This window comes from Citrus clementina, unplaced genomic scaffold, assembly GCF_000493195.1.
Source record: "Citrus clementina cultivar Clemenules unplaced genomic scaffold, Citrus_clementina_v1.0 scaffold_1, whole genome shotgun sequence".
Classification (NCBI taxonomy): domain Eukaryota; kingdom Viridiplantae; phylum Streptophyta; class Magnoliopsida; order Sapindales; family Rutaceae; genus Citrus; species Citrus x clementina.
Genome location: NW_006263303.1, coordinates 24,049,517 through 24,074,116, shown reverse-complemented (window position 1 = coordinate 24,074,116; position 24,600 = coordinate 24,049,517). Strand labels below are relative to the sequence as shown.

General features: G+C 35.0%; 3 protein-coding genes across 3 annotated transcripts; all 3 read right to left on the bottom strand.

Moving 5' to 3' along the window:
* Window positions 1-1,342: 1,342 nt before the first annotated feature.
* On the bottom strand, window positions 1,343-4,895 carry LOC18054718 (subtilisin-like protease SBT5.4). Its single transcript, XM_006452647.2, has 10 exons — window positions 4,791-4,895; window positions 4,380-4,489; window positions 4,173-4,270; window positions 3,917-4,081; window positions 3,702-3,810; window positions 3,003-3,555; window positions 2,813-2,913; window positions 2,441-2,683; window positions 2,235-2,349; window positions 1,343-2,128 (listed from the first exon to the last, which is right to left on the bottom strand). The coding sequence occupies exons 1-10, from the start codon at window positions 4,872-4,874 to the stop codon at window positions 1,370-1,372; spliced, it is 2,337 nt and encodes a 778-aa protein (XP_006452710.2). The 5' UTR covers window positions 4,875-4,895; the 3' UTR covers window positions 1,343-1,369.
* A 2,826-nt stretch (window positions 4,896-7,721) lies between these two features.
* LOC18054716 (subtilisin-like protease SBT5.3) lies at window positions 7,722-11,069 on the bottom strand. Its single transcript, XM_006452645.2, has 11 exons — window positions 10,986-11,069; window positions 10,781-10,890; window positions 10,589-10,686; window positions 10,337-10,501; window positions 10,136-10,244; window positions 9,470-10,022; window positions 9,257-9,354; window positions 8,893-9,135; window positions 8,689-8,803; window positions 8,368-8,581; window positions 7,722-8,278 (listed from the first exon to the last, which is right to left on the bottom strand). Exons 1-11 carry the CDS (start codon window positions 11,067-11,069, stop codon window positions 7,722-7,724), a joined length of 2,346 nt encoding a protein of 781 aa, XP_006452708.2.
* An 8,633-nt stretch (window positions 11,070-19,702) lies between these two features.
* LOC18054715 (BTB/POZ domain-containing protein At1g55760) lies at window positions 19,703-22,545 on the bottom strand. Its single transcript, XM_006452644.2, has 4 exons — window positions 21,893-22,545; window positions 21,267-21,412; window positions 20,756-20,874; window positions 19,703-20,592 (listed from the first exon to the last, which is right to left on the bottom strand). Exons 1-4 carry the CDS (start codon window positions 22,009-22,011, stop codon window positions 19,990-19,992), a joined length of 987 nt encoding a protein of 328 aa, XP_006452707.1. The 5' UTR covers window positions 22,012-22,545; the 3' UTR covers window positions 19,703-19,989.
* Window positions 22,546-24,600: the final 2,055 nt, after the last annotated feature.

The following is a 24,600-nucleotide window of genomic DNA, read 5'->3' as shown; positions in this document are numbered from 1 at the left end:
TGTGTTTGGGTTCCAAAAGGAACCATTGCTAACACTCAAGGACCTAAGAGTATTTGGGTACCAAAGGGCACAATGTGAATGTTTTCTTTGGACCTATTTGAAAGCTTTCAAACGTTTTGGGCTATAGTATAGTTTTATAAAGTTTTGGGGTCAAACTATAAATTTGGAAAATATTTCACTGTAGCAGTTACTGTAGCAAGCGGCTAACCGGATCCTGAAAAATGGTAGACCGGATTCGGGCAGAATGTTTCTGGAACTTAAACGGCTAACCGAATTTCACAAGCGGCATACCGGATGTTCAGAAATTCAAAATTGTGGCTGTAACGGTAACATTAAGCGACTAACTGGATGTCCATAAACGGTAAGCTGGTTATGACCAAAATGTGCATAACGGCTAGTTTTTTAGCTCAAACTATATAAACTCAAAACCAATTCATTTTTTGTAATCTTGGCAAGCAAAAACAAGTGCACACAACATATATTGAGCTTCAATTTCGTAAATCATCATTTATTAAATCATCTTTGTTCTTTAATTTGTATATCCACTCTTAAAAGGAGTTTCATTGATGTAATTTTCATTTCTCATCAAATTGTGAGTGTACAAGTGTGAGAAACACTTGGAGTGAAGAGATTGGAGAGATAATCTCTTGTTGTAAAGGTTCATTGACACCTTGAAGTCAATTGTAAACGATTGAAGCTTTGGAAATGCTCGGATAGTGAAATCCTCAAGTCCGGTGTGCTTGGAGGCGTGGACGTAGGCGGGGATTGCGGAACCACATAAAAATCCTTGAGTTTACTTTCTCTTCCCTTGCTCATTTATTATTGTGCTTTCATTGAATTTATTGTTTTTGAATTTATTAAGGCATTAGATTGGATTGTTGTGTGGTTTGCTTAGCTTAATTTTTAAAAACCTAATTCACCCCCCTCTTGGGTTGCCTAGTTAGTATTTCAGGTTACGCTTGAAAAATTATAGGTAAATAGAATATGGATTAGTAGTAGTAACTCATGATCTTACTATCATGCTATCATATTCAAATACAATTAACTCTTGTCTCTGTCCATATTTCTTGGGAGGGGCATGTTATATTTAAATGAAGATGAGTTTGTTCTCTAAGAAACAAAAATATTCTTAGAAGAGCTTGGCCTCTACTTCGGGTTTCATGCATTATTAATTTTCTTTTCTGCATTTTCGGATAGTTTTTGAAAACTGCTTTGATTTATGGCTGTAAGATGGAATTATAATCATTTTTTAAATGGAGATCAAGATGAAGTCATTTAATTTTAGTAGGAATCAAAAAAAAAAAAAAAAATCAGCATGATTTCTTTCATTGTAGTTCGCCACTATGAAAAATCATTACATGGAGAAGCCTTAATGTAGCTTTACTGCAATCGGACTCCTTACATCATGAAAACCATCTGACCAAACCAATTCTCCAAAACCATAATCCGTAGGCTTATCATCACCCTTAACACTAAAGGCGACTTTAAATGTCTTCTCTTCCCCGTACTTTGTGAAGTTCAAAATGCTAGGCTCAACAATTGTTGAGACCCCCGTTATTTCTGAGGTGCGTGCCTTGTATGTGCTGTTTGCTGCGCCAACATTCTTAACTTTTCGAGTGAAGGTGATTGTGCCATTGAGCTTGGGCACTGCAATTGATGGGTAGTTGAAGTCTGCAAGATTGAATGACTTTGGACACGTGAACTTCTTTGGTGCCGTGAACAAGTCTATCGTAGATTGGTTGTAGCCGCGGTCACAAATATAGCCCAAGTAGTCCTCAAAAGTTAGATCATAAACAAGACCAGGATCCAATGCACTGTTTGGATTCACATGTCCTGCCCCGTATGCAAATGGGGTTGCCTTTTCGCCAGTGTTTTGATCAAGTATTGGACGGTTGCTTGAATCTTCTGCTCTTGCGGTGGTCATGATTGCAGACTTGATAGCTGCTGGGCTCCAATCAGGGTGCAGAGTTTTGACAAGGCCAACAATTCCGGCAACATGAGGGCATGACATTGAAGTACCTGACATCATGATGTAAGGAATCCGACGTTTGTGAGTTTCGTCAGGACTTGGTCCACTTGCCTCCGTGAAAGCGGCAATTATATCAACACCAGGTGCAGTGACATCAGGCTGAAAAAGATATTAAAAATTACCAAACTAATCTGCTACAAAAAATTAAAAATGCTACTTAATTTATCAATTGAGCAGATAATAGAATTGATATCCCATCGCCAACCTTAAATATAGCTGGATCGATCATATTGGGTCCCCTGGATGTGAAGAAAGCCATCATTCGAGATGGTCTTGTATTGAATTCTGTTTTTGAATTTGTCATGGATGCTGTTGGGTTCCTGTTATGACAAGAAGTGGGCAGATGGATTAATCTTAACTAAAAATGACAATTTCAATATGGACATCGTGAGAGAAGGATAGATGAATTACTGTGTACTGTTTATGTAGGCATAGACAGATTCACCGTCTGTGTAATTAAGGTGTGCGGTCGGAAGATGGTGAACCATATTTAAAACTTTGTTGCCAGATTCTTTGCTGCTGACCAAAATCATCCCAACAGCACCTGCTTGAGCAGCCCACTGTCCCTTCTCATCTCCATATCTAGCACCATAGCAGATCAAGATTTTCCCTTGAACCTTTGCAGGATCAATTGATCCTTTCTTGCATTCAGAACTGCGTACAATCGGTTTCAAACTCATTACAAGCATGGCTTTTGTTAATTGCTTAAAGCAAAAGTTGCACGTATCATCTACATAATGCAATAAAAAAAACTTATATTCAAAGGTTACAAAGTGTACTCACGCATCAATTTCCGATACATTAGCAATCCTGGCATCTGCTCCACCAATCAATGGATAGGAATCCAGATCATTTAACAATCCTTTCTGAGAAACACTAGCCCCCTGACAAATCAACGGATCATGTATATTACTTTGACATTTTCCACAACTAGTCGACAGCTATTGTAAAAATTTTGTTAAGATAAATATACCTTGATAACCATCTTGTTTCCGAGAGTAACATAACTTGTGAACTCTCTGTCTGTAGTGCTAGCACCAACTGTGAGTATCCATGGAGCCACATTTTCTACGGATCCATCATCTGGGCCTGAGTTGCCAGCGGCTGCAACCGAAACAATGCCATTCATCATGGCATGAAAAGAACCAATTGCAATCGTGTTTTTAAGATGTTCACGGGCGATCGAACCCAGTGACGCCGAAATCACATCAACACCATCATGTATTGCAAGATCATAGGCAGAAAGGATGTCAGCGCTAGCGCACGAGTCATTCTCGTTTGGCTTCCAGCATACCTTATAAGCAGCCACACGGGCTTTGGGTGACCCTCCTTTTGCTGTTCCATATCCACTGCCATAAACACTAACATTTGGAACGAAGTTACCCCCAGCAGTTGCTAGAGTGTGTGTACCATGGCCTTCTTCGTCTCGTCCAGTGGTTAAGTTTTGAGGAATAACAGCGTCGGGGTTCTTAGCGCGAAGCTCTTCAATTGTACCTTGGTTGATGTACCTTATTCCTATCAGCTTCCTGCATTTCAAAAGAGAATACAAAAACCAACTTCTTAGCAAATTTGCTGAGGCTTCGGGTGATCATTCAAATATGCCCGAAAACGATTAAACAAAATGACTGTCAAAATGTTGATAGAACAAAAAGATGGGATTAAAATGACAGACTTATTGCAAGAAACTCCTTTGTAATTGTCATTCTGACAAATTCCCTTCCACTTTGACGGAATTGGACCCATCCCGTCGTCTGCAAAACTCTTTGATTCCGGCCAAACACCTTTCGGCACATACCATAAAGACAATAAGTGGACATAAATCGAACAACAGAAACAACAACTTCAAACAAATCAACTTTTGTTGATATAACGGATAAGAAAAATTACCGGAGTCAACATTTGCAATAATTACATCTTCACCAAATCGCGCCTTCTTCCAAGCTGAATCCGGAGGAATGAAATTGTCTTTCTCTAATCCAAGAAAATCCCATGATCGTGTTGTGTGCAGTTTTGCTCCCTCATCCGGAAAAACTGATACAACTCCTGGGTGATCTATTTCCAAAAAATAAAAAACAACAACTTTACTACCAAGATGGAACAACAAACTAGACAAAGAAAGAAAAGAGTATATAACTAGGCTTACTTTCAAGCTGCTTTGCGTGCTCCTCTTCAAGGACTGCTCCAAAGCCATTGATAAATCGCCCATAGGAGTGAAAGATTGAGCTTTCAGCTTCCTCAACGCTATTCGGAAAAATTAAAAAAATAAAAATTGTATACAATGAGAAAGTTTATGCTAACCTATGCTACTAACCTGCTTTTAAAGTCCAAGGAGTATTTCAGATGCCTTTACCTTCCCAAGAATGATCCTAAAAACTCATGGTGACGAATTCTTGCTCGATCGATATCATCAGAGGTAGGATTGCTACCATGTGAATGTGATCCTAAATAAACTACGTAAGGCTGCCAGGTATATAGAAATTAAATTCAGTGTTAAAAGTCAATTGAACATGCATATGCAGTTATGTACCTAAACTCGATTTAAATGAAAATAAATAGTCAAAAATCATCATATACATCCATTTAGAGCTATTCAAGTTTAACCAAAAAAAATATATTAATAAATAAGGTTTTCTAGTATTATCAGAACACTTCTTAAAACAAAAATTAACTAATGACAGCTTTGATGAAGAGAAATGAATTTGAAATATGAGATAAAGAAAATAATAAAAAGAATAAAAAAAATGTATAAATGAAGGCTTGCCTTTTTAGCAGCAGAAGTTGGAGTCTGCAAGAAAGAAAGAAGAGAGAACAATAGCAGCAGAAAATATAGATTTGGGAGCCCCATGATTTTTTTTTGTTTTACTACTTCTGCTGCTATTTTCTCTCTCTTTCAAGAGAGAATTGAAATTACTCTTTTCTGTGCAAATGCCAATCAACCCTCTGTTTTCCCAGGCTTTATAACTCTGTTTTTTTCTATTTTTGCACCATAACTTGAACAAGGGTCAATTTTAGTTACAGATATTTCGGTTTTTAGTAATTTCAAGGAACCAATTTGGGCATAGAAAACAAGGGTCAATATTTATTCAAAAGAGTGTGCGGGAATGAGAATGAAAAAGATTTTTAAAATTAGTTTCTCCTTTTCACTTATTCACAAGAATCGTCATAACAGCAAGACATTTTTTTTTTCGGGGGCTGGAAATAAACTTGACTATCTTTTGTATTACAACTTTGTTTTTGATGAACAAATAATAGCAATCAAATGTCACGAATATCTGTATACACATATGACTAGCAAAATAAAAATTGATTTCATTTGTGAAAATTCCCTGGATATGAAACATGTGCCATAATTGATTCACCAAATCTTGCTTTCTTTCGTGATAGTCCAAGGGAACGACAACATTTCTCTTCACACCAAGAAAATGCTCCAACCTGTCTGTGACAAAGTTATGGGTAGAACTCACTCTTAAAAATTGACTTGTAAGGAAAGGATAGGGTGCCTATGGACTTATGAGAAATGATATATATTTATACAGATGATGTATTTGTACTGAAAAATATGACATAAACAGTGATAAACCGATGTCAGCTTAATGCCTGTTTGGCAAAGGCGGAGGGTGCTTAAGACTAGAGGGCCACAACACCTACAGACTTTAAATTTTTTTTTTGAAATTTCTAAAGAAATATTAAAAATTAGGTATAAAAATATGATTTGACCCCTACATAATTAATTTATAAATTTTATGTATAGGAAAAGAATATAATTTTATGTTTTGAAAATAAAGTCAAAGTGGTCCAATTGTTTGATCTTTATTTTGCTAATTACTTTTTCATTCTGACAAAATAGCAAATAGCCTTTTAAAAGACTGATAAACTTTGGACCCAACTCTTTGATTTTTAATTTGTTAATTGTTTCTTCATTTTATTTTTTTATTTGTAACCGTAGCCTCAATTATCAATCAAAATCTCCAAATCAAAATGTTTTAGGTACAAGCACGTTCCTAACAACTACACCACAGTTATAGATAAAAACCATCTAAAATCAATGGTAACCCTAGAGATTTACTCTGACCTCCACCCCTACTATTTGATATGACTTAGTGTCTATTTGTTATGACTTATTTAATAGGCATAAGTGCTTATTTAATTTCATAGTTAAGCTCTTATAATAATTTTTATTGTTGTTTGATCGTTTTTTTAATAGAGCTATTGCAGCTTAAATAAGTTATTTTGCCTCTATTAGTAAAAACTCAAATTTTGGGCTTTTGGGAGCAGATGTTGAAAAACGTTTTTTAAATGTTAAAATATCTAAAATATCTTCTACTTATTTAACAATCTTATTTTATTATTTTATAACATAACTTTAAAAAACTTGCTTATTAAAGTAATTTCATAGATTTTTAATATAAACTCTTATTGACAACCAAACAACTAATTTTTTTTTTTTTGTGGTAAAATCTCTATTTATAAAAGCTCTACTAATAAAAGTTATACTTAAATAAGCTCTACTTGAAAAACTGTACCAAACAGAGCCTTATCTAATAGTCATAAGTACTTATTTAATCTCATAAGCTCTTAACATAATTTTTTTTTTATTGTTTGGTTACTTTTTTTTGTAGAGCTTTTGAAGATTGAATAAATTGTTTTGCCTTTACTAGTAAAAGCTCAAATTTTTGGGTTTTTGAGAGAAAACATTGAATTTTTTTATATTAAAATATCTAAAATATCATCTACTTATTTGATAACTTTATTTTATTTTTCATAACATAACTTTAAAAAACTTATCTATTTAAATAATTATATAATTTTTAATAAAAGGTCTCATTGACAACCAAATAACTAAAATTTTTGGACAAAAACTCTACTTGTAAAAGCTAATAAAAGCTCCATTGATAAACAAACAAGTAAAAGTTCTTGAATAAGAGCTCTACTTGTAAAAACTCTATTAATAAAATTTTACTTAGACAAGCTCTACTTAAAAAGTTATACCACTGTAGCCAAAAACACAATCCATAATTTGTGAAGAATAATTTCAATAAACCGATATCAGCTTAATGCCCGTTTGGCAAAGGCGGACGATGCAAAGCCATAAACGGTGATTATGCAATTCATTGAAAATTAAGGCAAGCCAGTACTGACTATCATTGTTTTGTTCAACGTTCTATCAATGTTGTCTCTTTTGACATTTTTCAATACCCATTTAGAGGATAATTTTCAGCTCATTTTGGATTTTCATGATTGAGACATCCATCACGCTCCCCATCACTCCTAGAAGCACCCAAAATAAATTGGTAGTTATGCTATTGTTACAATTTTTAAATTGATGACCGGATGGTCCGTTTTCTCCTAAATTTAAAGTGAAGTTCCTGATATCGAGTTCTATGTTTCTATTAGTTATTATTTCAGTTTTATTTTCTCTTTTGTTAGTTATTTAAGTAATTTAAGTTTGTGGATGCCATTTAGTTAGATTCATAAAATCTATTGTCTTGAAAACAAGAAATGAGGTTTAAGTCTACCTAATATGGGTGACGTGAGTTATCACCAAGTTAAAAAACAAGCAGATTAAGTTTGGTTTAAGATTTTATCATACTTGACAAATGGGGACAAGCTCAAGAGGAAAAACTTCATAAAAGAATAGCAAAAGTCCTTCCTTTTAGTTTGGCACTGCCAATGTCATTACAGTAAGAAATTTTTACTGTAGCTTGACCGCAATAGTACTCTTAACATTGTGAAAACCATCTGACCAAACGAGTTCGCCAAAAACATAATCCGTAGCCACAGGCTTATCATTACCCTTAACACTAAACGTAATTTTAAAAGTCAACTCTTCCCCATACTTTGTGAAGTTCAGGGTGATTGGCTCGACAACAGCTGATACGCCCACTATTTCTGTGATTTGTGCCTTGTATGTGCAGGTGGGTGTACCAACATTCTTTAGTCTTCGAGAAACGGTCATTGAGCCATTGACGAGATTAGGAACAGCAATTGAAGGGTAGTTAAAGTCTGCAATACTGAATGGCCCCGGACACTTGAACGGCTCCTTTGGTTGTGTGAATAGGTCGATAATGGATTGGTTGTAGCCAAGGCCGCATAAATAGGCCAAGTAATCACCAGGACCCAAGTCATAAACAAGACCAGGATCCAACGCACTGTTTGGATTCACATGTCCTGCACCATACGCAAATGGGGTTGCCTTTTGGCCAGTAACTTGATCAAGTATTGGATGCTTGCTTGAATCTTCTGTTGTTGCTGCAGATGAAATTAATTCCAGTTTAATAAAAAAAAGGCTGAAACTCTTGTAATTTGACTGAATTTGAATAGGATAATTAAATTGATACCAGTAGTCATGATTGCAGATTTGATAGCTGCTGGGCTCCAATCAGGGTGCAGAGTTTTGACAAGGCCAGCAATTCCGGCTACGTGAGGGCATGCCATTGAAGTGCCTGACATTACGTTATAAGGAACCCGCCGGGGGTCAAATTCTTCATGACTTGGTCCATATTCATTGGTGAAAGCAGCAATTATATCAACGCCAGGTGCAATGACATCAGGCTGAAAAAGGTATTAAGAAACTATCAAACTAATGCGATAGTAAATTATCCAAGGATGCTTATATTTTGAACAGCTAATAGAACTGAAAGTTTAATTAGCGTGTCAACCTTGAGGATAGCTGGATCGATCAAATTTGGTCCCCTAGCTGAGAAAAAAGATGTCATCCGAGACCAGATCTTATTGAATTCTGTGATTGAATTGGTCATGGAAGCCACTGGGTTCCTGTCATATAACAAGTCTGGCGCATGAGTTGCAACTAACATTGACAATTTGAAGAGAGGAAATTTTGAGAAACCGGAAATATGGATTACTCGGTGTTGTATATGTAGGCATAGACAGATTGACCATCCTTGTAATTCACATATGCAGTAGGGAGAAAGTGAACCATATTTAAACTTATGTTTTGATCTTCTCGGCTGTTGGCCAAAATCATCCCAACAGCACCCGCTTGAGCAGCTCGCTGTCCCTTTGCATCTCCAATTTTAGCATCATAGCAGATCAAGATTTTCCCTTTAACCTTCTCAGGATCAATCGTTCCATTCTTGCATTGGGTACTGTGTATAATCAATTCAAGTAAATTACAAGCATGGCTTTTGAAAACTGCTTAAACCAAAAGTCAGCACAAATCATTTGAAAAATGAAAACACATATTCACAGGTCAACAATTGTACTCACGCGTCTTCATTCGATACATTAGCAACTTTGGCAGCTTCTCCAGCAATCAATGGATAGAAATCTTGAGTTAACGATCCTTTCTCCGCAATACTTGCTCCCTGACACGTCAATGTGATCAATTATATAATACTTTTGACATTTTTTACAACCAGCGAATGATAGATTCTGAAAATTTAGTAAATTCTGAAAACTCAGTTGAAGGGGAAAGAGTACTTTAATAACCATCTTGTTGCCAAGTGTAACATAACTGGAAAACTCCCTGTCTGTTGTGCTAGCACCAACCGTGAGTACCCATGGAGGCACATTATCCACGGTCTTTTCAGCCGGTCCTGAGTTGCCAGCTGATGCAACCACAAGAATGCCATGCATCATAGCATGAAAACTACCGACTGCAACTGAGCTCTCAAAATGTTCCTTTGGTTTTGAACCCAGAGAAGCCGAAATGATATCAACACCATCGTGTATCGCGACATCAAATCCAGCAATGATGTCTGCAGCATTGCACAAATTTGCTCCATTTGGCTTCCAACATACCTTGTAAGCAGCTAAACGGGCTTTGGGTGATCCCCCTTTTGCTGTTCCATATCCCATACCATAAAGACTGACATTAGAAACAAAGCTGCCACCAGCAGTTGACAGTGTGTGTGTGCCATGGCCATTGTGGTCTATTGAGGTGGTTAAGTTTTCAGGAACCAAAAAGCTGGAGTTGATTGCACGACAACTTTCAATTAAACCTTCGCTCATGTACCTTATTCCTATCAGCTTTCTGCATGTAGAAAGCAAATGCGAAACCAACTAATTAGAAAGCGTGCCAGAGGCTTTTGAAGATCATTCAAATATGCTCGAAATCGAAAACACAATGTGGATGAGATAAAAGACCTATTGCAAGTAATTGCTTTATTGGTGTCATTTTGACAGGTTCCTTGCCACCTATCTGGAATTGGGCCCATCCCTTCATCCGTAAAACTCTGTGATTCCGGCCAAACACCTTTTAGTAGTACATGCCATAAAAATGATTAGCAATAATGTAACAAACAAATCTGGAAAATAAGCAAACAATACAAGAGCATTCCAAGTTACCTGAGTCAAGGTTTCCAATAATTACGTCTTCGCCAAACCGTGCCTTGTTCCATGCTGAATCCGGAGGAATTTGATTGTCTTTCTCTAATCCAAGAAATTCCCATGATCGTGTTGTGTGCAGATCTATTCCCTCTTCCAAAAAAACTGATACAACTTCTGGGTGCCCTATTTCCGAAAAAGAAAAAATTACCATTAAGATGGAACAACAAACACAGAGAACTTAAATAAAGTTTATACAACTAGACGGCTGACTTGCAATCTGCTTTGCGTGTTCCTCTTCAAGGACTGCGCCAAAACCATTGATATATCGCCCGTAAGAGTGGAAGATTAAGCCTGCTGCCTCGTCAACGCTGTTCAAAAAAATTATGTAAAAGAAAATGTTGATGCTAACTGAGCTAGGAAAAAGAAAAAAAACTCCATTAGAGTTGTTTACGAATCCTCCACCTTCCCAAGAATGATCCAAGAAATTCATGGTGTTTAATTCTTGCTCGATTGATATCATGTGAGGTAGGATTGCTACCATGTGAATGTGATCCTAAGTATACCACATAAGGCTGCAAGAAAGATTTTGAACCTTATTAGTATTGGAGTTTATGGATTTAGTTTTGCATTTTTACAAGATTTTCTTACAATCAAAATAAAGGCTTGCCTTTTTAGTAGTAAAAGCTGGAGTCTGCAACAGAGAGAGAATAAAGAACAATAGCAGCAGAACAAAACCATTTGAGAGCCTCATGATTTATGCTGGTATTTTTTCTGCTGCTATCTTCTCTCTCAATACAGAGAACTAAAATAATTTCTTTCAGAAGAAATACTTATCGAGCCTCTGTTTTTTCTTTTTCCCAGGTTTAAAATTGCTCTATTTTCCCTTTTTTTGAGTTGAGACTTGTGACATTTGCTGGAATCAAAATTTTGAATAATTGGTTTTGGAGTCAAAAGTGATTAAGGGAATGTTTTTGCCACTCAGGTATTTGCTGTGTTTACTAATTTCAGGAAACCGTGTTATGCACAGAAAATCAAGGGTCAAAATTTATTCGAAGAGTGCCAGGGATAGGAATGAAGAAACAAACATCAAAACATCAAGATATTTTCTGTGTTACAGCTTAATCATTCCTTGAAAAAAATGAGACATGTATTTCGTATCGATGGCAAAGGCAAGTCTGGAACGTATTATAAACTTTTGATTCTTTTATCATTTTTATTTTTCTAACACTTAATTTTGCACTAAATTTAAACAATGCTTAATTAAAATCCAATAAACTCTCTTATACCTTTTTTTTATAATTATTGACTCATTCAAACTTGAACGACCTGTATTGTGTAACTGATGAAACAAATCAGAAATGATTTAAAAACGGCAGCATATATTGCGTTTTGAAGTTACTCAAGCCAAAACAACAGAAGATGCATCGTTTTAATGAGTGTTGATATTACTTGTTAAAAAGATATGTCAAGTTGCCGTTTCAGTTTAATGAGTCACGAGCAAAACACACGCTCTTAGATAGCTTCTTTCAATTCGTTATAAGCCGTTATTGCTGAAATCTTAGAAGGACTAAATTGCTCAAAACTGAAACCATTTGAGTAATAGGATAATTTTGTTAACTTAAAGAAATTTATTGATATTTTACAAGTGACACTACAACGCTCATAGCTCACACTTCTTGTTTTTCTCTCTTATTCTTCACTTCTCATTTGATGCCTATAACAAAGAGTTCAGGGCATTTATAGTAACCTAGAACTAGTACAAACCACTCAAATATAAAGCTACAAAAAATTAACACATTTTACAAATATTGCTAAATATTCAAGAGTTTTCTAGATTTAGATATTTTCACTTCCATTAGATTTTTTTTTAGATTGAAGTCATCTCTCATTCTCTACACAATTCTTAAAACTTTCATGGATTGAGTTTTGAAATTGAGCTTGGACAAGTATAATTGGATTGGATTATGAAATTGGTGTTGAACTTTTAACACTCCCCCTCAACACTAACTTTCATCTTCCGATCCATATTGAGCTATTGGCGGAACTCTTCAAACTTTTTGGTACTAAGATTTTTTGTAAACAAATATGTATATTAATTGTTTGTCTTGACGTACCTCATCTCAACTTCATCTTGTAAGACCTTTTTCCCAATGAAGTGATACTAGACCTCTGTGTGCGTAGCTCTTGCATGGAAAATTGGATTTTCGGCCAAGCCGATTGCTGATTGATTATCATAATATAATGTTACTACATAATTTACTAGTTAGTGTAGATCCTTCGTCAATTACATCAACCAGATGCTTTCTTGAGCTGTCACCACTGTTGTTCTATACTCCGCTTTTTGTGGTTGATAATAATACAGTTTGTTGTCTCTTACTATACCATGAAATTGTTACAGACCCAATTCTGAAAACATACCCAATAGTTGATCTTCTTGTATTATGATCTCTAGCGTAGTCAACGTCATAATAGCCAGTTAGCTTGTAACTTTCACATTCCTTGCACAACAAACTATAGTCGATTGTACTTTTCACATATCTTAGTATTCGTCGAACCACTTCCAAGTGAGGCTTCTTTGGATTTTGCATGTACCGACTCATTACACATACTGCATATGAAATGTGTGGTGGAGTCAACGTTAGTTAGATTAAATTTCTTATTAATTGTCGATACATTGTTCCATCTTGTAAATCTTTGCCTTCATGTGTGCACGATTTTGCATTGACTTCCATGGAATTGAGATTAGCTTCCATTCTAACATTCCAAACTTTTTCAGCAAGTTTTTGGCATATTTTTGTCGGCAAAGAAATATCCCTTCTTATGTTCGATCAACCTGTAGACCAAGAAAGTGCTTAAGCTAACGAAGCTTTTTCATCTGAAAACGAACTTACAAGTTTTCTCTTATCTGTCGAATCTTTTCTTGATCATCACTAGTAAGAATTAATTCATGCATGTACACCAATATAGTTGCTAACTTTCCTTTACTATTTTTGATAAACTAGCTAGAGTCTACATGTGCTACCGAATAACTAGTCTGAATTAGAAATTTAGTAATCTTACCATATTATACCCTTGGTGCTTGCTTTAGACAGTAAAGTGTCTTTCTCAGATTGCATACATACTCTGGATGAGCTTGATTCTCGGATTCTCTCGATTGGTTCATGTAGATCTCTTTATCAAATTCTCCATGTAAGAAGGTATTTTTTACATCCATTTACCGCAATTCCATTCCTTAGTAGCTGTAAGTGCAAGTAGAATTGTTATTGTTGTGAGCTCTGCCACTAGACTAAACATTTCATCATAGTCTAGCCAGTATTATTGTGAGAATCCTTGAGCTACCAACCAAGCCTTGTACTTTTCAACTGAACCATCATGATGCTTCTTAATCTTGTACACTCATTTGCAAGATATTGGTTTTGCACCCTTTTGTTTCATAACCAGATCCCAAGTCAGATTCTGCTTCAGTGCGGTGATTTTTTCTTCCATCACCTTCATCTAATGAGAATTCTTTGTTGCATCTTCAAACTTCTCAGTATTTTTATTTTTTCTTCTTTTGCAACCACTGCATTAGCTTACCTAAGATTTGGCTTCTTTACTATTTTGAATCTTCTGAGTTGAGATTCAGGAGTTCATGGTTCTAGCTCACTTGGTTCTTTGTCTCCAATAAAGCTTTGGTAAACACCTGTCTTCCAAGGACTTTGCGCCTCATCATGCTTGATATCATCATTCCTTGAATCATCAGAATCTTTAAATTATTCTTGATTGGAGCAAACTTTAACAATTCGTTCTTTAAGTTAATCTTTAATTTCTTTTGAATCTAATAGCTTTTCTTTTTCTGAAGACCACCATAAAGATATTTCATTAAACACTACATTTCATATTGTGTAACATTGTCCACTGATAGGATCATAACACCAACATTCTTTCCTTTGGCTATTATACCCGATAAAAATACAATGGATTGTCTTCTTGTCAAATTGCTTCACAAGTGGCTTAGCACGAAGACATAGTACACACAGCCGAGTGCACAAAAGTGGTTGGTTGTAGGCTGCATATTCTACATCTTTTTGTAAGGTGATATGAACCCTATTTTTTGTTTAGGAAATTTGTATATCACCTGAGCCGTCATCTTCATAGATCAGTCCAAAACTTCCCTAGTACATTCTTTGCATGTATCATACTCTAACAGATCTCAGTTAGATGCCAGTTTTTTTATTTTTTTTTACCATTATGTTATGGTGTATTGGGATAAGTGAACCGATGGCATATCTTATAGTCTCAAAGATATTGGGAGAACTCATACTATGTATACTCTTCTCTTTTGTTTGTTCATAGGCAACAAACTTTTTTATCTGCTTCTTCTTCGACTATATCTCTGAATTCCTTAAACTTTGAAAAAAATATAGATTTTGAAGACCCAAATATACCACTAATAAAAGGTTGCCTGATAGGCCCAAACATGTCAAAGTGTACTAATTCTAATAGTTCTTTTGCTATGAACTTCGACTCTTTATATGGGAGTTGGTAAGCCTTGACATGCTAACACCCTACATACACTATGTCTATTCTTACGTCAAGTTAAGGCAGCATTGACTTGTTCATCATTACTTTCAACTTGTGATAGCTAACATGTCCTAGTCAAACATGCCATAAATCTACTATCTCATTTCTTCGAGTCTTGTCTACATAAGCAGACTCTACTACCAATACGTAGACTGACTCTAAACTTTGTTCTTTCATAATAGGTGTTCCAAGATTTTTAGGTCTTGATACACTTTGACATCTTAAGGATTGCACAAGACATAGTTGCCTGATGATATTAGTTGTGATACTGAGAGTAGGTTTTTCTTTAAACTTGGGACATAATATACATCTTGAAGTGACACATTGTGTGAACCATATTAAGGTGTAAGAACTATAGTGCCAACATGAGCTACTGTCAGTTGCGAATTATTTGTTATTACTAGCATGCAACCTCCTTTGTACTTGGATAGGTCATGTAGCTTTTCTCCATCACCAGTTATGTGACCTGAGCATCCTAAGTTAACGTACGATTCAATCACTCTCGTAGTTAATCTGGTCAGGTATTGCCACTACAAGGGCTAACTCATTTTCCTCGATAACGACTGATGCTTCAACTTCTCATTCTTCATTACTATCTTTCTTTTAATTTGAGGTAGCAGTATTACTCTCCACATACTTTTTCTTAGACCAATATTCTTTCATCATGTGGCCCATCTTTCCACAGTTGTAGTAATTATCTTCGACCTTCTTCTTTGGCTTGTATTGGCAACCATTGCCGCGACTCCTTTGTGGTCCTCATATCTGTATGATGTCTTCTTGTTGATAAACTATTCACTTATCAACATCTCTTTTGGATCCTCCACTATTATATCGTTTAAATCGATGTCTCTTTTTATTGGTGAAGAGCGCTTCCTTGTCATTATTTATGAGGCCCCACTCATTTCTTGTCAATCGCTTCTTGATTGGCAAGTAAATTTGAAAATTTCTTAATGGTTAGCTAAGTTGAACAACCTTGGATAGCTCGTACAAAGCTTCGAAACTCGGGCCTCAAATCATGGACAATAATTCTCTTCACTTTTTATTCAAAAATTGCAGCAGTAGGATTTAATTCAAAAATTTCACGGCATAAAGACTTTACCTTGTTGAAGTACTCGTCAATTGTCATGTTTTGTTGTGAAATTAACAATTTAGAAGTTGTAGTCGTGTGTTATTTTTCTTTGAAAAAAATCATTGCAAAAGTGTCCCAAGCTTCCTTAGGTGTTTTAATTTTTTTTATATGTTGCAGCATCTCTTCTTTAATTGTACTCTTGATGGAAAATATGGCCTTCCCAGCTTTAATGTTCCACTTCTTCAAAGCAGCATCCTCAGTTGATGGTTTCACATCGTTACCACAAACAATCTCCCAGAGATCCTGGCTTTATAAGTAGGACTCCATCAATATTTCCTGTATTATAATTTTTATTGTTAAGCTTCTTGACTCCTCTAATTACTTAAAGGTCATCCATTATGTTTGCAAGACTTTGACAATGCTAAGCAAGCTTGATTTTCACTAACGGACTTACAAAGTTTCAAACTTCTCATGATTCAACAAAACTCTATCAAACGATCCTTGATTCGTCCTTGTTGTACTCTTGTTCTTGACTATTGTGAACTTCTAGCAACACTGATACAATGGTCCCTAACCAACCTCGCTCTAATACAAATTATTGAAAACCAAAAAGACTAAATTGTTCAAAATTGAAATTATTTGGGCAATAGAAAAATTTTGCTAAACTAAAGAACTTTATTGATATTTTACAAGAGAGAAACTAACACACACTTCTTACTTTTCTATCTTATTCTTCACTCTTCACTTAATGCCTACAACAAAGAGCTTAATGGTATTTATGATAACTTAAAATTAATACGAACCACTCAAATATTAAATTACAAAAATCTAACAACCATATTTTATAAATATCACTAAATATTCAAGAGTTTTCTTCATTTAGATATATTCACGACCATTAGATTTTTTTAGATTAAAATTATCCCAATTCTCTACACAATTCTTGAAACTTCCATGGATTGATCTTTGAAATTGGCCTTGGAAAAGTGTAATTGGACTGGATTATGAAATTGGTGTTGGACTTTTAACAATTATTTCACATGCTTGACATGTGCATTTTTGGGTTTCATCTGGGTTAGTTACAAAGCTATTGAAAGTAGCTGCTTCTAGTGCAACAAATTGAGAGAGGTTATGAGCTATATAAAGAAAGAATGTTGAGACAGAAAGGGCATTCTTATTCTTTGTATTGTGTTAGGAAATTGGTGGGTGAAGCAGGACTGCAGCTAAAATAAAATTGGAAGAAAAATAAAGAACAAGCACAAAAGAGAATACAAGAAATTACGTGGTTCGGCTTTTAGCCTACGTCCACGGGCGAAAACAAAAGGAAATATTTTACTAGTAAAAAGGAGTTACAAGTATTGTAGTATTTTAGCTCACTTCTCAAAACCCCAATACACCCCAACTCTCAAATCACTAAACACACAAAATTCTCTGCTCTGCAAGAATTACTCCTCACAAATCTCGGCTCTGATACCACTATGGGAGAAATGTCAAAGCCTGTGGTGGCCTAGCCAAAATCAAATTGGCTTTGGTAGCTGCCCAAAGAAATAAACATGGCTTTGGCAGCCGCCCAAATGAAGAAAAAAAGGAAAAAAAGTTTGACAAAGAAGAAAGAAAAAATGGAGATGGTGGTTGGTACACCAAATGAAAGAAAAATGAAAAAAAAAATTATTTTAATAGCCATTTTTTGGCTATAAAAGGGAGAACTCCCTAAGAAGGAAAAGAAAAAAAATAATTAAATAATTGATGAATAGTGCTAAAACTTGCTCTATAAATAGAAACGAAGAGAATGAGCAAATTCATTCCATTGAGAGAGAAGCATTTCTTTCCTTTAGAGTTGAGAGTATTAAGAGTTTAATAAACTCTTGAGTGATTAGTGTTTTGAGAGTTTAGGTGTATTGAGATTTTGGAAAGTGAGATAAAATACTACAATACTTGTAACTTCTTTTTACTAGTAAAATATTTCCTTCTGTTTTCGCCCATGGACGTAAGCTAAAAGCCGAACCACGTAATTTCTAGTGTCTATTTTTGTGCTTGTTCTTTATTTTTCTTCCAATTTTATTTTAGCTGCGTGTCTGCTTCACCCATCAATTTCCTAACATATTGAACTTTGTAAAATCTTCTAATTCATCTTGAATAATTAATAAAGCCGATCATCTATTCTTCCTATGGATGTAAGCTAATGAGAATTAGTTGAACCACGTAATTGTTGTTGTGCCATGTTTTCTTCAACATTTGTAGTAATTATTAAACAAGATAAAGGCCTCCTAGATTTCACCGAGCATCCAGGATTTCAGGAAAGCTTGTCGATTTCAGAAAATATTTATAACTTTGTGCTATTTTAGTAATTTGCCGATGCTCTCACAGTCTCCCTTCAAAAAATGTTTAATTGGATTTGGATCCATTCCATCATAGTAACGGGGAAAGAAATTTCTTCTTTTGGGTCCCAACGGGTTTAGACTTGTTCAACAGATAGAAAGGCTTTGGGCCTTGCGCCTGGAGCCCAATCAAAGTCACCACGCACTAATAATATTTCAAAAGATCCTAGTAATATTCCCCTCCATATTCCGAGTGTAACAACTAACTTCACGTTCCCTCCATGTTCCAGTTCCATGGTTCTTTTCACCAAACTGGTATTAGAAGATCCGCAGAGATTTCCTCTTGAAGGTGAGTTGATTCTTCATTCACGCACAAAAAAAGTTACATGTTCTTTTGATGTTTATGGTGTTTGGGATACTGACTTGGTCTTGATATTCAAATTTTGATATGGAAGCTCCCAACTCAAATTGAGTTAATTAAATTATTGGTTAGTCATGCTTTTAAAGTTAAACAATTTGATTTCCATATGTAAACCATATCTGAAGAAATGAAAAATGATTGATATGATTGTCTGTGAAAGTCAGCACTGTTGTTGTTATGAAACCATTATGGCCTAATAGAGTGGGCAAATTACAGCTTGAGCTGTCATTCTCGGCTGTGTTTCCCTGCAAAATCGCCATAAGAGCTAGTTCACTTGGAAGTGATGTCTTAGTTAGTATGATCCTTTTTCAATATCTTAGTTAATATGATGCTTGCATTTTACCTGTGTTTTTAAAAAGAGAAGGTCAATGCGTTGGAGATTTTGCCTCTGTTGAGGTGTCATCAAATCCTGGATTTTGGTTGGGAAAAAAAAAAAAAAAAAAAGATCTTGCAGACTGAGAAAAGATTATTGGTCAGAAAAGACCTGACTTTCAAATGGTTTATGTTCACATTTTAGCCTCCTTCCTCTCATTTAAGTAATTTTGGGTCCCTTTTGGCAGTATGATGGCCTATTAAGTAGCGGAATTATTTTGTACCACTGAGTTTTCCTGTCAAAATTTGTGACGTATTGTTATGTAGTTCCTGTCCTTCTACATGCTCACTTGATTGGCTCTTACATTTGCTAACCTCTTTGCCACCGAGGTTTATGAATCAATTGGAGATTCATTCTCAATCTAGTTTGATGGTCGAATTGAAACACGCAAACACAAAGAGTGGTGCTTCTATACATTTGATTCCCTTCCCCTTGTTTGTCTTTTTAATTCCAAAATCCACCTAATGCAAATCTCAGTAAAATTTCAGTTTTGCTTCATATATTTTTACTGCCTCTACCCTATATCAGTATAGGGTCTGTAAAGCATGGCTGTTGCAGAAATAAAAAAATTTGTAATAGGAGGATCTCTTTAAGCAGGAGTCAAAGTACAATTCATGAACATTGAGATGCAACAGTAAAATTCCAGTAAAAATCAATCATTGTATTTCGCAAATTATTCCCATGTCAAACTATTCATTACAATTTAATGAATTTGCATTCCTCTGTTTCAATAATACTCTTGTCTATGCCAAGAAAACCAATGTATATGTACAATGAAGAAGACATCGACAAATTCATCTGAACAAAAGAATCATCTTCTTGTCAACAAATTCTGCACACTATTTCTGTCTAATGACCCAAACAATTCATGGACATATGAGAATAGCGGATAGATTTTGTTCATCTTTTCCTTGTGTAAACTGAACTTCAGAAACCTTTCCAGGCACCAAGAACTTCATGGAAGACTTCAGCTATAAGTTCCCTGTCTGCACATTGCAAGAAGACACTGAAGTCATCTCGAATGTCAAATATCTTCCCAAACTTCACAAGATACCGCATGCAGCTGCTCTTCAGTTTTGGCAATTGATAGAGATATGCATTTTGGAGTCTCTCAAGTACATTCTTTGTATCAATATCTTCTACAAGGCTGTCATGACATGCCTCTTTCAAGTCGCAGATGTCATATTTATCAGCTGCGCGAAGAAGAGCCAATCGATGGGTCAAGAATTCTTCATGTTCGATATTCCCATAAATATAACTTAGAAAAGCTTGGCAGGCATCAATTGACATGTCAGGGATGTCAATGGTTGAGAGTTCTTTCTCTTTCAAGTCATGAGAAAACATGCTGCGGAAAACAGGTGATCGTGCGGCAAGCACAGCACGATGAGCTCCAGTGCTTCCATTGGAAGCATTAATAATGATGTCTGTGTGGATGCCTTCTGTCAACATTCTACCAAGAGATGCAAGAGCTGTTGCATTTGATCGTTTTTGAGTGATTCCTTCGGCCCAAATGGAACAAGGTTCACCACCCTGTGTAGCAGATCACAAATGTTAACACAGGTATGCTAGTAACAACAATTCCTAAATTCTAGTTTAACTTAACAACAATTACTGAAAACAAAGAAGCACCAAATAGTTACTGCTCTCAATAAAAACTTTATAGTGTCAACAAATGTAGATATAAGATGCATACGTCTGAAGGTGCAATCTTCAAATCAAGAAATTCAACGTCAATGATGAATTTCCCAGTTAATGGGACTTCAATTGCCCAAACAAAATCGTCGTTATTCTTGAGCTGCCTGTCTGTGATTTCTGCATAGATATCGAAACAAATCCTTGAATTTTTCAAGCTAGTAGATAAAGATAAGTAAGAACTAGACATGAATCCATCAAAATTTGATTTTGTACAACTGTAAACAACAAATTATCAGAAATCAGCACAATTTAAAGCAAAAAATCTAGTCTGAGCTCGTGGGATCATTCCTCTTGGCAGTAAGTTCCAAATTTCTTCAAGTTAATGCTCACAGATTCCTAATTCACATATAAGGCTTAATTACTAAATTAATAAAATCATTAACTGTCAACTCTGTTCTCTAAAGTTCTCATAATATCCAGAGCTAATACATGAATTAGTATACAAAACTAAAGAACCGAGTACCGAAAGGATCAATGAAAACCAAAGAAGCCTCAGTTTCATTCATTACCTGGATGAGACAAAGCTTTGCGATCACCAACAGAACTGACAACTCGAATAATGAAAGAAGCAATTGGGGGATTGTCTCTTGTTAAATTCGATACCTCTGGATACAGTTTAACAAATAACATCCGGTTCTTCTCCAGAGATAAATGCCTTCAATTCAACAAAATAAAACAAATAAAAGCCAAAACGGTTAAAAACTTGATTTGTCCCATTAAAAGAAACCAAACAGAGACTTGCAAAAACGGGGCATCCTTTCCCACAATTCATCAGCTACCAAACAAATTATCTCATTTTTCACCAAAAGTTGTTTCCTAATCCAGTTTATAATAACAATATCATTAAACAAAAAAAAATCAGATATAAAAATTGGGAGATTGATGGAAAAGGTACAAAACTTGCAAAAGCAGAACAAAAAGAGGGCAGTCAAAAGTCATACTTTCTCGTCCTCTTTCCCACAATTTCTCAGCTACCAAACAAAAACATAAAAATTACACTCTCTCACCGTCCCATTTGTCACCAAAATTCAAAATCAAAATATCAAATAAAAAGATAATAAATAAGACATGGGAAATTGATTAAAAAAAAAAAAGAACAAGAACTAAAGAACAGAGAAGGAGGAAATTAACAAACCAATTCCACTTGCCGATCTTGAAAGGATCGGACTTGCGATAAGAACAGGAAGCCAAATTGTCTATCCTCCATTGAGCAAGACGCGACGTGGTATCAACCCTATAAGCAGAATCGCTCATCCTAGCAAAAGCCAGAGCCGTCGTAATTTCATGGATGCAATCAAATATTCCTTCGAACAGATACTCTCCGGGCTTCCCCAGGTTTACTAATTCCACAATCCTCCTTTCTCCTCATAAACATATGCTATATTTTCACAAAAAAGAAAAAGAAAAATCCCGCAAAAGATAAATTAAAATGAAACCAAAAGAACCATTTGGGTTGTGTTTGTATTGTTCGGTTTTCCTGGAAACGGGTTTTGACAGGCACGGGCTTTTGTTGGTGTTGCTTTACGCCATTGAAGCTGCAGCTGCTGTCGAAGATAGATAGATAGACTAGATAGAGAGATTTGGTGAGAGGTTGTTAGCTTACACTTCACTTTTAAGAGATGAGATAAATTTAATGGGGGAAGGAATGGGTTACGAGTGTTCGTTTTTGCTCTGTTTTTAAGTGTTTATATTTATTTTCATGTAAAGAGAGAGAGTATGCGTACGTAATTGGGTCATGTTTGGGAATCGAAAAAGGAAAAGAATTTTTTTCTTTTTAATTTATTGGGTGCTTTGAAGCAAAGAATCTGTGTTTTTATTATGATCTGATTAATTATTTACCATAATTGGCTTTTTTAATTTTTTTATTATTTTTGTGCCTTACCGTGGGCTCACTCATGAATTTGCGTGCACCCAACTCAGGCTCCTCTCATCCCTCTCCACGACTCCACCCATGGCTAATAGCCTAATAGTAATAATTGTGTCTTCATAAATTATATATAATGTAACTTACAATAAATATTTAAGTGTATGTATTCACCATCTCTCATTTGATTTCACATGTGATTATTTTTTTGCATTGAGTGACTACTTTTAAATTGTCGTAAGTTATATATAATAAAATTTAGGACTTACCCACAAGTTAATCGATGAATTTTTGTTTTTCATAACCATATTTTTTTCTTTTTTTCTTGTTTTTATTTTTATATCTGTTTTTTGGGGATGATTTTTTAAAAATACAAAATGTTTTGGTTTATTGTATTTCCACATAAACATTATTAAATTTGTTATTTTTTAAAATAAACTATGAGATGTTATTCGTGTTCATATGAATAATTAATACTCATTAACACTCTTAAATGATATCAATATTTATTATCCTTACTTAACAGGGTTTTGTAGACGAAAGTCAGAGAATTTTAGTTAGTAGTGGGTTGTTGATGACTGACCTTGTCAAAGAAAACCACTAGGGTTTAATCTAGCATTGCTGTTGATGTATATATTTAGTCATTGCGTAGATTGGACCCAAATTTGGTTAACCAAAATGCTTTATCCAAGTTGGTTTTATAATATAAGCATTTAATAGATTCGAAGATTCTTTGCCACACTCCAATAGTGGCTTTTCTTGAGAGTTTGGACATTGGGAAGAGGGTTTATATTATTTGTACACTTGTACTTCATATCCATGGATGAGTATTTATGAAGGTATGCAGGTAATCCCTTATATTTGAGCCCTAAAAGAAAAGGAAAAAGGACATGGAAACTAAATGCTTTCATCAACAATAATGTTCTCATGTACATGTCAGCACTTTACTGCAGATATCACACTATACATCGTCATCAAAGCTTTTATTACACCTAATTTTAGTAATGGTTGGATTTTGGAAAATTTGCGAAAATGGCAAAACCTGAAGCCATTTATAATTTACACCAACTCTCCTTCTCTACGATTTTTATAGCTGAAAGTACCAATTTTGGAAGAAAAAATTACACCAAAAAAAGTATATATATATATAAATTAAAAAAAGAAAACTTTCATTTAATTACAACCTAGGGTTCGATCGTTTGTTTCTTTCCCAAATATATAATAAAAATACTCATAAAATATGTTTGGGTATGTGTGTATGTATATATGTGCGTGTGTGTCTTTTCCTTTCCTCTTTGATTGGCGTTATGGAGCAGTGGATTTGCAAGTTGACAAGAAAGGTATCTGAACGTGGGACACGGCACAGCAGAATCCTGGAGCATCCCCGTACTGCAAGTAATCAATACAATGATCCTGGCCATACACTCAAGCAGTTTCAGATTTCAGTCATATGATGTTGAGGTTGTCGAATCAATTTTGCTTTTGATTTCACTCCAATGAATTGCAATATCAATATATATAATAAAAAGGAAAATTAAAAATTAAAAAGATTGATAGGCTTTCATTGGACATAATTCCTTGCATAGCTGCTGCGTTAACCATCATCGTCTTTTTTTTTTTTTTTTTACTTTTATTGTGTGTTTGGTCCCCTATTCTACGGTTAATTGAATTTGGGCCATCATAGTTCTTGAATCTTGATTTGAGAAATATTGGTGCTAATACCCCACCAATAAAGGAAGATTGTTTCAATTTCTACACTATCAATGACTAACTTTGATTTGGGGATAATAAAATACTAGATTTTAGTGGTGGGGTAAAGTTTGATTATATTTTATTGGCTATCTTCTTCAAGATTCAAGATATTGGAATTTGTTCAGATGTGCCCTAGATATTTTTTCTTTTATATATATTGGAAAAATTTTCAATTCAAAATTTTAAAGTGTAAAAAAATTTGAGAAAACTTTGAAATATATATATAA

Bases quoted from the DNA above. Each gene is read 5' to 3' on its own strand.
- LOC18054715 (XM_006452644.2), bottom strand. From the start codon at position 22,011: ATGAGCGATTCTGCTTATAGGGTTGATACCACGTCGCGTCTTGCTCAA. The intron at 21,413-21,892 runs GTTTGTTAATTT...GTTGAATTGAAG, and splicing joins AAGATCGGCAAGTGGAATTG to GCATTTATCTCTGGAGAAGA. The intron at 20,593-20,755 runs GTATGCATCTTA...TCTGCTACACAG, and splicing joins TGAAGATTGCACCTTCAGAC to GGTGGTGAACCTTGTTCCAT.
- LOC18054718 (XM_006452647.2), bottom strand. From the start codon at position 4,874: ATGGGGCTCCCAAATCTATATTTTCTGCTGCTATTGTTCTCTCTTCTT. The intron at 4,490-4,790 runs GCAAGCCTTCAT...TATACCTGGCAG, and splicing joins CAACTTCTGCTGCTAAAAAG to CCTTACGTAGTTTATTTAGG. The intron at 4,082-4,172 runs GTAAGCCTAGTT...TTTTGGAAATAG, and splicing joins GCACGCAAAGCAGCTTGAAA to ATCACCCAGGAGTTGTATCA.
- LOC18054716 (XM_006452645.2), bottom strand. From the start codon at position 11,069: ATGAGGCTCTCAAATGGTTTTGTTCTGCTGCTATTGTTCTTTATTCTC. The intron at 10,245-10,336 runs GTAACTTGGAAT...TACTACTAAAAG, and splicing joins TATTGGAAACCTTGACTCAG to GTGTTTGGCCGGAATCACAG. The intron at 9,136-9,256 runs GTGAGTACAATT...GATTATACACAG, and splicing joins AATGTATCGAATGAAGACGC to TACCCAATGCAAGAATGGAA.